Source organism: Cupressus sempervirens, chromosome 5 (assembly GCF_028749045.1).
Source record: "Cupressus sempervirens isolate cs-2001-9-10 chromosome 5, ASM2874904v1, whole genome shotgun sequence".
Classification (NCBI taxonomy): Eukaryota; Viridiplantae; Streptophyta; class Pinopsida; order Cupressales; family Cupressaceae; genus Cupressus; species Cupressus sempervirens.
In genome coordinates this window covers 296417127-296430261 of record NC_143122.1, presented here as the reverse complement: position 1 = coordinate 296430261, position 13135 = coordinate 296417127, and the positions used below count along the sequence as shown (strand labels likewise).

The 13135-nt window shown below is 36.8% G+C and overlaps 1 protein-coding gene across 10 annotated transcripts in view; it reads right to left on the bottom strand.

Annotated features, from left to right (window-relative positions):
* The window catches only part of LOC149555741 (alpha-mannosidase-like), a 317266-nt gene that overhangs the window by 261188 nt on the left and 42943 nt on the right, over positions 1 to 13135 (bottom strand). For all 10 annotated transcript variants that reach the window (XM_089829886.1, XM_089829889.1, XM_089829888.1 and 7 more), the window contains exons 9-12: positions 9962 to 10062; positions 9771 to 9864; positions 9492 to 9659; positions 9275 to 9361 (exon numbers count right to left, since the gene is read on the bottom strand). In XM_089829886.1, coding sequence (XP_089686012.1) covers positions 9275 to 9361; positions 9492 to 9659; positions 9771 to 9864; positions 9962 to 10062 — 450 coding nt within the window. The remainder of the gene's footprint in view (positions 1 to 9274; positions 9362 to 9491; positions 9660 to 9770; positions 9865 to 9961; positions 10063 to 13135) is intronic.

Here is a 13135-nt window from a genome sequence, read left to right as displayed (position 1 = left end):
CTTGAAGAAGAGTAACCCGGGCAGCAGTAGAAAGCCATCTATGAGTCCAATGATTTACCTTATCCTGAAGCTTGGTAATCAAATTTTGCCAGAAGAGACGTGGCTGCCTGGAAACAGCAATAGGAATGCCAAGATAAGTCAAAGGAAGTGATCCTATCTGAAACCGTAGGATACCAACAATCCTGTGCTGAATAGAATCAGGAGTGTTAAAAAAGTAAATGGAAGATTTGTGCTCATTAACTTTCTGGCCTGAAGCTGCCAGATAAACGTCCAAAGCATGTCGAAAGGCTTCAGCTTCCTTGATCCTAGCAAGACCAGCAAGAGCAGAATCATCAACAAATTGAAGATGGGAAAGAGAAGGTAAGCCATTACCCCACCGCCAGCCTTGAATAGAATTCTGGGACACCTGATGCTTAATGAATCTGCCCAAGCCTTCAGCCATGATGATGAATAGATATGGGGAGAGAGGGTCACCTTGGCGGAGGCCTCTAGAAGCACCAAATAGTTGAGAAGGTTGACCATTAATAAGAACAGAAAAAGAGGCAGAAGTAACACAACTCATAATCCAACTCACCCAGGCAGAGCTAAACCCAAAAGAAAGAAGAACACTCCTTAGGAAGCTCCATTTAACTCTATCGTAGGCCTTAGCCATATCCATCTTAACAAACATGGCTCTCTCCCTTGAAGTAGCCATAGAGTGAATAGCCTCAGTAGCAATAACCACCCCATCCAAAATTTGTCTGCCAGCAACAAAACCACCTTGTTCTTCTGAGATAATAATGGGAAGCCACCTTTTCAGTCTCTCAGCAATCAACTTAGTAATAACTTTGTAAACCACATTACATAAGGCAATTGGTCTAAAAAACTCCAATTGATTAGCACCCTCTTTCTTAGGAATAAGAGTCAAGAATGTAGAGTTCAAAGCTTGAAGCATCTGCTTGCTAGCATAGGATTCTTTAACCACCTCCAACAAATCATGATTAATGATGTCCCAAAATTCTTGAAAGAATTCAACTGGAAAGCCATCAGGACCAGGAGCCTTCCCCTTAGGCATGCCAAAGACCACCTCCTCCAGCTCTTCCAAAGAAATAGGACGCATGAGATAATCATTCATTTCCTGAGTGATAAGGGAAGGAATACAGGACAAAATAAGATTTTCTTCATTATCAGCAGGAGGAGAGTCCTCAGAGAAGAGGATAGAGAAGTACCAAATAGCCTCCTAGAACAAAGCTGGCAAGGAATTCAGTTGGATACCTTGAGAATTAACCAAAGAAGAGATAGTGCTCTGATTCCGGCGAGATTGCACTGTTTTATGGAAAAAGGCAGTGTTACGATCACCTTCCTGGAGCCAATCAACTCTAGCCTTTTGCTTCCAAAAAATTTCCTCTCGAAGTTCCCATTCTTCTAGAGCTCTAGAAGCAAGGGATTCAGCCTTGCCAAGATCCTCTGAGAAACCTCGATCTCTAATCTCCCTTGTGATGACATCAAGATCTTCTTGAGCAAGCCTCTTCATAAAGTGAAGGTTCCCAAAGCATTCCCTATTCCATATCTTGAGCTGCCTTTTAACATATTGAAGCCTTTTAGAAAATGAGAACATTGCAGTACCATATGCGGGAGCACCGTCTTTCCACCAACAGAAAACAAAATCATGAAGAGAGGAGTCCCGAAGCCACATCAACTGGAACTTAAAAGGAGGATGCTTCGAAACATAAGCCCCTATAGCGAAAAATTTGATTGGCCAATGATTAGAACCCCTCCAATCAAGGATTTCTGAAGAGATAGTAAGGGTGCCACTAACCCAGAAGCAAGAAACAAGAAATCTATCCAGACGTTCTGAGATAGCAGCAACACCAGTCCTACGATTATTCCAGGTATAGAGACCATTAGAAGGCTTAACATCAGAGAGATGCAAAAGAGATATATGTTGCCGAAGAAGAGCAGAAGAAGGCCCCAATCTAGCCAAACCACCATGCTTCTCCTCCAGACTTAAAATTGAATTGAAGTCCCCTGCTAACACCCAAGGATGATAAGGATGACAATTTCTAACATATTGAATATGTTCCCAAAGTTCCTCCTTTCCCACAAGATCAACAGGTGCATACACATTAATAACCATGATTACCTCTCTTGAGTCTAGAGCAGAAGCTACCATAGAGAGAGCTGAGTGAGAAGACATCCAGCCAAGAGGAGAAATTTTTTGAGGATCCCAAAATATAGCTAAACCACCCGCACTGCCTGTTGCCCCAACACACTGGCATTGGCCACGAGACCAAATACTAGAGGCATGTTGGACCATAGACTCCACAGAGAGCTTAGTCTCTTGGATACAAAAAACATCAGGGCTATGATCAACCACCAAGTTATGAATAGCCTTTTGTCTAGGGATGCTATTCAACCCCCATACATTCCATGAGAGAATAATCATCATTGGGTAGAATTGGGAAAATGAGAATCCAAAGGTTTCACTGAACCAGACTCAATCAATATATCTCCTGTGAGTTTAATCTTCTCTTGGTCTGTTTTGCGCCCACTCCTTAGAGGGGGAGTAGAAGAAGCCCGCTTAAAGGGTCGAGGCATCAACCCCAAGGGGAGAGGAGAACCCTTGCCCTTACCTGATGGTAGCACATCCTTAACCAAGTCAGCTAAAACAACATCATTATCCTCCAACACTGCAGGAGTCACCAGAGCCTCTGTCACAGGAGCTACAGGGACCTCACAGTTCTGATATACTACAACTTGGGATGCCCCACAAGCATCATTAGGAACAGATCTCTCATTTGGGCAAACTAGATCAGAAGAGATAGGAGGAAGAATACCCTCCTCTAGAACCATACTATCCAGCACCTCAAAGCGGTTAAAACCTGAATTAGATAATCTTTCTTTCAAAGGCCTCTTTTGACCATGTCCCTTAGCTCGAGGGCGAACAGGGGTAAATCCATCCTTATCCTGCATTTGAGCCTTACCCTTACCTGTAGCATCTTGTGGATTCATCCCCTTGGTAGTATTAGCCATTTGAGATTGTCCTTTCCCTGTAGTATCTGCCAAACCACCAGTATTGCTAGCTGTAGAACAATCCACTCCTTTGAAACTTGAGTTACGGGGGCACTGACGCTGTAAATGACCATACTCATGACAAATCTGGCAACGGAAAGGGAGGGATTCATAATCTAACTGTTGCACCCAAGAAAAATCCCCCATACAAATTTCCAAAGAATCTGGTAATGGGTTATTCAAATTAATTTCAACACAAATTCTAGCATAAGAAATAACCTTTTTATCGAGGGATTGATGTGCGATCGCAGCCGGCTTCCCCAACAAAGCAGCAATTTGTCGAAGGATGTCTTCATGCCAAAATTCCAAGGGAAGACGAGGCAAGCGAACCCAAACTGGCACTGTTGAAGGGAGATCCTTAGCAGAATTAAAACCTGAATGCCAAGGTTTGACAAATAACCCCACATGGTTGTAGAAATAAGGGCCTCCTTCAAAAACACGATCCCGATCAGACATGCAAGAGAATACAACAAAAAAATAACTATTCCCTGCCAACATAATCTCCATATCACCTTCCACTTGCCATGAGCGGCGGATCCATGCCTAAAGAGCGGATAGGGAAATCTGGATTCCAAAAAATTTGCATATCAAAGCATGCTTGGTCCAATAATCAATGTCCTCCATTACAGCCGTTGGAGGAATAACCAGAACAGGGCGATCATGGCTACGCGGAAAACAACCATTAACTTTTTTCAGCTTGGAGCTCTCCCCTGAATAAAACGATTCAGATCGCATTGCATGCATAGTTGGAGAAGAACCGTCTGTTCTCACCAACGGAGAAGAAATCTCAAGCCCTACCATGCAAACAATAAAACCCCAATCCAAAATTGATTGCAGAAGATTTCCAAAAACACCGACACAAATTATGTCCAGTAGCTAGAAATCCAAACAGAATAGAAAAATAGTAAAGATCAAACACCAAGAACAGGCTAGGGGAAAAACCCTAGCCCAACCGGCAGCCAACGCTTCTCCACATTCTTGTAAACCCCTAAGATTTCAGTGAAAAATGATCAATAATGGATTACATGCAACTGCACATGCAACTCGCATTACATCTTTTACATATATGCAATTACACTTTATCATGTAATGCATCTTAAACAACTATGAAATAGAAATTACATAACAATCTTAAAGATTGCTTCTTAATGCCTTGAATTTCACAATGATGTCACACACTGTAGGAAGATCAGCAATCTCCATAGCCTTTGATATGGCTTCGATTCTCATTGCATTTTCATATGCTGATTGCACGACTTTGGAATTTGATGTTGTAGAATCTAACAAGTGTTTTGTCAAGGATTTGTACAAAACGAACTTGTTCATTGTGTGTGAACCAAAATCTTCGAAATCTACATCAGCATCGATTCTAATTGTATATTCTGAATTCACTCTCTCTGCTGCCAGAAGATTACCAAGATTATCAGTAACACAGCGTCCCAATTGCTCCAAATCACAAGTAAGGCTTGTTTCAACTGCTTGACAATCTTCAAGAGCCACTTGCAATTTTTTGATCAACTTTCTTAAGGTCTCTTCCTTGTAACCAATGAGTCCTTGAAATCTGAAGAACATTTCACATGACGGAAGAACGTCACATGAGACCATAGCATTTAGATCAAATTTTATCATTTTATCCCAATCCTCAAGGATTTCCTTCAAGTTATCTACTTCCTGAGTCAAAGAAGAAATTAAGCTTAGTTCCATTTTGTTCATCTTTTTGATATGCTTTAGAACTGCAAGTGTCTCTGTGATAGCTCGAACTCCTTCAACAATGATTTCCTGTATCCAAGACTTAGCAGCTTCAATCAACCTTCTCTCTTTAGATGTTTGTGATGCAACAACAACATTCTAAGAAGATTGCTTCTAGATGACCTCATTCAAACGAGCTATTTCCTGTTTCAATTGATTCTTCTTTTCCCAAAGTTCATGACTGCTTTTTGATACATTTGCCAATGCATCATGAGCATCTTGTAAAGAACTCAAACGAGATTGCTTTCCAACTTCAATCTTAGTAAATTTATAATCAGAGCTAGTGAGTTTTTCAACAGGTTTATCTACTAAGGGCTCAACAACCTCAACATACTTGGTTTTGTCAGAATCAACCAAAATTCTAGAAACAATCTTGTCCTTCAGAGATTAACACCATTCCAGTCCATTCCAGTCTCGGAGGTTAACACCATGGCTCTGCCAATTTCATCTGCTGCTCCAATACATCTTTGACAGGATTTGAACTTTTCATGACAGAATCTTCACAACATGTTCCTATGCCTACAGCAATGCAAATTGAATCTTGTTTAGTCACTACAGATATACAATCTGGATCAATGCCAATGGTCTCCACTGTGCTTACTTCTACAGATGAAACTTTCAGCCTACCTGCATGGTTGAGTAGAATAAAAACGAAGAGAAGGAAGGTGGTTGTTCCTCCTAAAAATCTTCCTGTGAAGAAGACTAAATCCAAATCTCTGAAGGGCAAAGATTGTTTCTAGAATTTTGGTTGATTCTGACAAAACCAAGTATGTTGAGGTTGTTGAGCCCTTAGTAGATAAACCTGTTGAAAAACTCACTAGCTCTGATTATAAATTTACTAAGATTGAAGTTGGAAAGCAATCTCGTTTGAGTTCTTTACAAGATGCTCATGATGCATTGGCAAATGTATCAAAAAGCAGTCATGAGCTTTGGGAAAAGAAGAATCAATTGAAATAGGAAATAGCTCCTTTGAATGAGTTCATCCAGAAGCAATCTTCTCAGACTGTTATTGTTGCATCACAAACATCTAAAGAGAGAAAGTTGATTGAAGCTGCTAAGTCTTGGATACAGGAAATCATTGTTGAAGGAGTTCGAGCTATCACAGAGACACTTGCATTTCTAAAGCATATCAAAGAGATGAACAAAATGGAACTAAGCTTAATTTCTTCTCTGACTCAGGAAGCAGATAACCTGAAGGAAATCCTTGAGGATTGGGATGAAATGATAAAATTTGATCTAAATGCTATGGTCTCATGTGACGTTCTTCCGTCATGTGAAATGTTCTTCAGATTTCAAGGACTCATTGGTTACAAGGAAGAGACCTTAAGAAAGTTGATCACAAAATTGCAAGTGGCTCTTGAAGATTGTCAAGCAATTGAAACAAGCCTTACTTGTGATTTGGAGCAATTGGGATGTCATGTTACTGATAATCTTGGTAATCTTTTGGCAACAGAGAGAGTGAATTCAGAATATACAATCAAAATCGATGCTGATGTAGATTCTGAAGATTTTGGTTCACACACAATGAACAAGTTCATTTTGTACAAATCCTTGACAAACACTAGTTCGATACTACAACAGAAAATTCCAAAGTCGTGCAATCAGCATATGAAAATGCAATGAGAATCGAAGCCATATCAAAGACTATGGAGATTGTTGATCTTCCTGCAGTGTGTGACGTCATTGCAAAATTCAAGGCATTAAGAAGCAATCTTTAAGATTGTTATGTAATTTCTATTTCATAGTTGTTTAAGATGCATTACATGATAAAGTGTAATTGCATGTAATGTGAATTGCATGTATGTAGACGATGTAATGCGAGTTGCATGTGCAGTTGCATGTAATCCATTAGTTTCTGTAGTTAGACTTGGTCAAAGTTGGTTGAGTTGCTCTCACTTTCTCCTCCCCTTTTTTCTCCACTTCTTTGCCTATATAAAGGAGTGTCCCCTCATTGTAAAATCATCATTATCTTTATGCAAGAGAGCTCTGGAGAAATTGTGCCAGCAAAACTTTGTTTGTGTAGCACTATTTTGAGAGAAAGTGAATACAAAGGAGCATTTGAGACTTAACTTTGATTAAGTGAGATTGTTATTTGTGTGTATTGTAAGCTTTGTTTATAATTCATTCAAGTTACCTTTGAGTCGTACTATCTTTTGTCATTGATATTGTATCTTGTAATTGATAGAAAAGAGTTAAGAAACAATTGAATCCCGAGCTTTGACCAGGAACAATTGTGAAAATCCATAGCTATTAGCTTTGTCTGTAACTTGGGTGTTCATCTTAATTTGCAAAATAGTTAGATTGTTGTTACTTTTAGGAGTCTTTGTGCCCTAATTGTAAAGATTTTACCACATAGAAGTACAACAGGACTTAGAGCCAAACTAGTACATTTTGGCTAGCCTTTGAGTTAGTTAAAATTTATCGGTATCACTATTTCTAGCTCGTGATAGAAGTGTAATTAGACATTCACCTTGCCTATTATTCGCCTTACGAATAAGTGGATCCTTTCTTGAAAGTTAAGAAGAAAGGATTATGGTAACACCCTCTTTATAAATCTCTCAATTTCTCGCTTACCTTGAGTTGATCCAAGGAACAGTGAGAAGGGAGAGCCTTTCTTTTAAGGTAGGAGAGACTCTGTCTCACATGCTGTGGCTGGTCATCCTATTTTGTGACTGAATTTTACCCAAAACTGTCGGTTGCAAAATATCGACCCAACACTGTTGTCAATTCTCTTGTTGTAAACTCTCAATCCCATAGACCTTATGTGGTCTTTTGTTGGACATTAATATTATTATCTTATCTTATCTTATCTCTGCAAAACTCAAATTAAATAAATGATTGGTATAGCTTTCCTTGAAATGCATTATTGTTTCATTGTTGTAAAGTTGATCGCCCATACAAATTCCTATATATGTAGATGTTTTTTATGTAATGTTTTGATAGGTGTTTTAATTGTATCATCAGCAGTCCAAGACAATGAAGAGTCAGTGTTTCAAGATAATGAAGAGTCAATGGTTGCATGGCAATAGGTCGACTCCTTGCATCAAGACAATGAAGACTCAGAATATGAATGGCTTGACTCTTCATATGGAAGAGAAATTCAATAGTTTGGTCAATATTCAAATGGAGATATTACTGCCACTGGTTATATATTCTTTGGTTCTGATGTGATCATGTGGATGCAGTATTTCCTGCGGATACTTAGATGGAATGATTTTTTCTTTATGATTAATTCACATATCGAATCAGATTAAGTCTGATTATATCATCTTCATGATCGCTGATCTCATATATATTAATTGGTTAAGAACAAAGTCATTGCAAATCCCAATTAGTGATCAGATTTCTCCTTGCTAATGAATCGAGTGCATTTAATGGGACATGTCATGAATGGGCATGTCTCCACAATGTGGAGACACATCCATTCATGGACATATCCATTCAGAACAACATATATATTTGATCTGATATGCCTAGAGAGCATCGAAATCAATAAATGATTTATATAGTGGAGATCGGGTATTACCAAAATCAAATTCAGACATGGAAAATTTGAGTATTTTTTAATATTGAATTTGCATTACATGGACATTTGACATAGATCAAGATGATTAACTCTCTGATTGAAATCTGCGAATATGAAATCTGAGATAAGTAATCATTGAATTCTGAAAATTGAAAAGATATTCATTGCTCTAATCTGAAAGAAATTTAATCTGCATTTACACCTTTAAAATATTAAAAACATTGTGGACTTAGTTATTAGAATGTAATAATGATTTTGTTAAGTGTATTCACACTTCTATGTACTTGGGTAGTTAGGTACAGATTATTCAGTGAGGTGATTGTTGCATCTCTTTAATGAGCCTATTGAACTAAAATTCAATGAGGTGGATGTAACATTAAAGATGGAAGTTGTCACAGTGATATTTTAAATCAAAATATTGTTGTGATTTCACCTTTAGATGCAGCATTTCAAGCTATTTTCTGTCATCTAATTTCTTTGCCTGTACCAACAATAGTGATCATCAAATTATTTTGTACAATTTCGTTATTTTACAAGGTGAGTCAACTTCAAAATTTTGGAATGATCATCTGTATCTCTACCTAAACTTGAGCCTGAAAATGTGAGATGTCAATGCATATAATAAGGAAATATGAAACAAATTCTAGTATTGCAGAATGTCAAAGGCATTTAAATTTATTTTTAGAAATACAAGAAAACATAAAAAATTGAAGTGTTAAGGGATGAATGTGATTCATACAAAAATACTCAAAGATAATGCTAATAGCATATTGCTTTCATTTTCTTTCTTCAATGAGTATAAATTTATAATATAAAGGCAAAATTAATTAATGCTAATAACCAATTGCTTCCTTTGATAAGAAAACATGGAAAACATAAAAATGGTATAGAGGGAAGCAGGCAGTACCACTTAGTTCAACTTGAGTTGATGGTACAAGATCTTTGTACCTGTTTAAACCTTGTTGATATGTTTGAACATTCAGAAATTTCTGAACTTGTCAAGCATGAGAGAGCTAAACCTACTACCTCTTCTGCCTGGAATATTACAATTTTTTGTGAATCTCATTCATGCACAAGAGTAAATATTTGAAGTTTATTAAAGAATCTGACATAAATGTTCGTACAGAATAGAATACAATGAATATTGGCTTTCCATAGGCCAAACCTGAGAAGCTCCAATTGCAAGACGTTTAGCATAGTCATTTGCAGTGTGTTGTTTTTCAGTGCCAGTAACTGCATCGTGATGTTGTGCAGTTGCCAAAGCATCACCTAGAAGGCCTGTATTTGGGCTCCCACTTTTTCTTCCAATTAGGAATTCAAGTTGTCTGGCTGCCTACTCATAAATAACTTGCCTTGATTATCATAATTTTAATACATATCCTGTATTATATAACATAAAAATTTGTTCAAATACACAGACAAATAATGCTTTGAAGACACATACGAGATAATAACCACTCAGGTAGCGAACATATCCCTTAAGAGCTGGCCTGCTCGTGAAATATCCTGTCCAATAAGCATTTTCACCATCTGCATACCTGCACATTTCAACTAGTTTACAATTACAGAGGTAAACGGAGTTCAGAATTCACTAGCAAAGCAAATGCTTTCTTGAACACAAATGATTCCACTCACGGGAAGTAATCACCAACTTTGAGGGGCCATGCTTCATTTGCAGCATGCTTTGCATCAGTGTAAATTGATGGAGTTGAATAAAATGCATTAACTCGTCCATCCTATGATGTTTCAAAAAAGTGTCAAATAGACTTTACAAAACTGTGCATTGAATCATATTCATAATATTTTATATATGATGAGACAAAGGTTTAAGATTTTTTGTTTATTGCATACTAACTCTAAAAAGCTACTAATATGGCTGTGCTAGCTATCATCCTCATAAATAGAGTTGTGTAAGTGGAATCTGTGTTTAATAGGATATAAAATCTGTAAGATCAACATTATTCAACAATAATTTGGAATTTCATTTAATAGTTTAATTAGAAATGTGGCTCCAAAACAATTTTCATAATGTGGAATTCCACTTAATAAGAAAGGTAGCACCCATTTAATTTAGTTTGGGGTGTTTTTATTGGAATGTTAACTTAAAAGGCCATATGAATACATAGTCCTTATGATATATGCAATGATTAATTTCTAATGGGCTTTTAAACAAATGAATGGAGGGAATCGCCATTGAAACTATTTACTTTTTAAATTTTATTAATTTAGTATATTTGATTTTTTGGAAGAAGATTCTTGTGTAAATAATATGTTATTTGTCCATCGGTAGTTTGATTGCCAAAACCTATATTACCAAGTGCATAGAATAATGGATTGGTCTGTGTGGTATTGTTACAAGATTAGTCAGCCTAAGGTGAGTGAACTCTTAAGACAGTATGTGTTAGATCAGTAGTCAGGTATCTTTTGAATGGTTGAATGTTAGAACTGAGATGGAATAAAACTAGGGATCTATTCTTTCACCTCTTTTTGAATTTTTTGTTTGCAGATATATTTGCTTCTTCATCTCACCTATTGCAGATGTAATTAGATGTGTTGATGTGGACTTTTTTAGTCTTGGGGAGATTTGTGAGACATTTGAAAACATTCTAGGTGGATGAAGAAAGCAATTTATACTAAGGATTCTAATTTAGGATTATATGAGAAACATAGTAAACCCATTGTGACATGATAGTGAAACAAAATGAACACCACATTTCATATGGAATTTTTTTATCCAAATCCCAAATGGTATGCACCAAAGGCTAGTGAGTTGCCTCCTTGGAATGATGAAGAGGTGAAAGAAGGGTAAATGAAGGCCCTTCAAAATAAGTATTCAAGTGACAAGTTGATAAAATTATACACACTATGATTTGGCTTCATTGATCTTTTTCCTCAAGCATTTCATAAGATAGAGATAAAGATAGATAGAGCTACACTAGCTCAAATTGATCCTATTGGATTATGGACATGTTGACCTGCATTTTGTCACCACAAAATGTAGGTAACAGTATGAAACTTTTTCAAACTAGTTTCGCATTTCTAGTTGAATTTGTTATTCAATTGCTTAATGTTGATCAATCAATCAACTTCAATTTACATAGCAAATTTTTTTACGGAAGGCTTTCATCAACTCTTTTTCCTTTTTTCTATTTGTCGAGCCTATGCTTGATTTTTGAGGCCTTTATCATCATTTTCTTCATTTTTGAGTTTCTTGATTTTTAGTCCTTTGGTTTTGCTCAAGTCATTGCTTTCAGTTTTCCCTTCGATTTGATCTAAATTTAGAGCTTAATCGAGGTTGTCAGTCAAAAAATATGACCATTTTAGTGCCCAAAAAGTGGACATTTTTGATGAATTGCACGAATTTCAAATATCATGTTATATTTTTTATTTGACATTCACTTTTTTAAAAATATAACTTAAATTCACTTTATGTTATGTTTTTAAATTACTTTATCATTTAAATTTTCACTTAAAGTAAATATAGTGCACTTTATGTTATATTATTAAGTTGAGTTTACTTTTTGATTCTTCACTTAAGTGAACATATTAACTCTATAGTTCAATTTAATTTTTGATATTTAAATCAAATGCTCTAGTAAATATTACTTATTAATGATATTTACACATTATATTGTTAAGATGATAATGCAAATATAATTTGTGTCCCACTTAAGTAATATTTTATTAAAATTAAATTGACATGTGCTTAAATGGATAACTTAAATGTGCAATGACATCTTAAAAGTGGACCTTTTTGATACATTTGCATGTAAACTCAACTTAAATGTGCAATGACATTTTAAAAGTGGACTTTTTGATGCAATTGCATGTAGACTCAACTTAAATGTGTAATGATATCAAAAAGTTGAGCTACAAGTGTTATATGCATATGCGTCAAAAAGGTGAGTTTTTGCCTTGGGTTGCATATGCAAGTAACTTAAACATGTCTTTAAAACCAAAGACATGCAAGTGCGTAATGTTCTATACCTGCAACTACTTTCAAACAATCCCTTTCCCTTCACAATGTCAGTTAGATGGAGCCAATATGGAGTTCTGGAGGGCAGTACAGTTAGGTGTTTTGACCAAGGTATAGGCACAAATGGAGGTTGTACGATAAAATGTAAGGATACTGGTTTGCTGTATGGTGAGGGTGGGAGCAGGTTGTGAGGTGAACAACTTTGGTCGTACGGTGACCAAGGAGGCTGTACAGTGTGAGGACTAAAGGGTTGTACAAGTATGTATTGTTGGTCGTACGACGTGGTATCAAGTGGCAGTATGGTGACCAATGCTAGTCATACAGTGGCAGAAGATGAAGGCCAAATGGTCATATGGTGGCAAGAAGATGAAGGCCAAATGGTCATATGGTGGTGAAAAGGAGCTGGGGTGTGGGACATACAGAGGGTAATGTAGTCACACAGGAGATGAACTAAGTGTCGGAAGAAGTGGATGGGGTAGGGGTAGAGAGGAAGTGCTCAGACATATAATAATGTAGAGACCCAAATTCATAAGATAGAAATAACAATGGAGATTAGAACACATAACCTTTCAATAAGATTTGCCAAAAAGATGGTGCTCCGATTTGCCAAATCCAAGAGAAGTATTATAGGTGACGGAATATGGTGAGGGTTGAATCCCACTAAAACCGGAAATAGCCAAGTACGAAAGGTCTTCCACTTCCGAAATGGCGAACAACAAAGAATCCCAACAGGAATTCGTTGTAGAAGAAATAATCCAAATTGCATTCCTAAAGACTACCTACAAGCCGTGCTTAAATACCCATTGGGAAAACTTTCTAAGGGTGTACAAAGA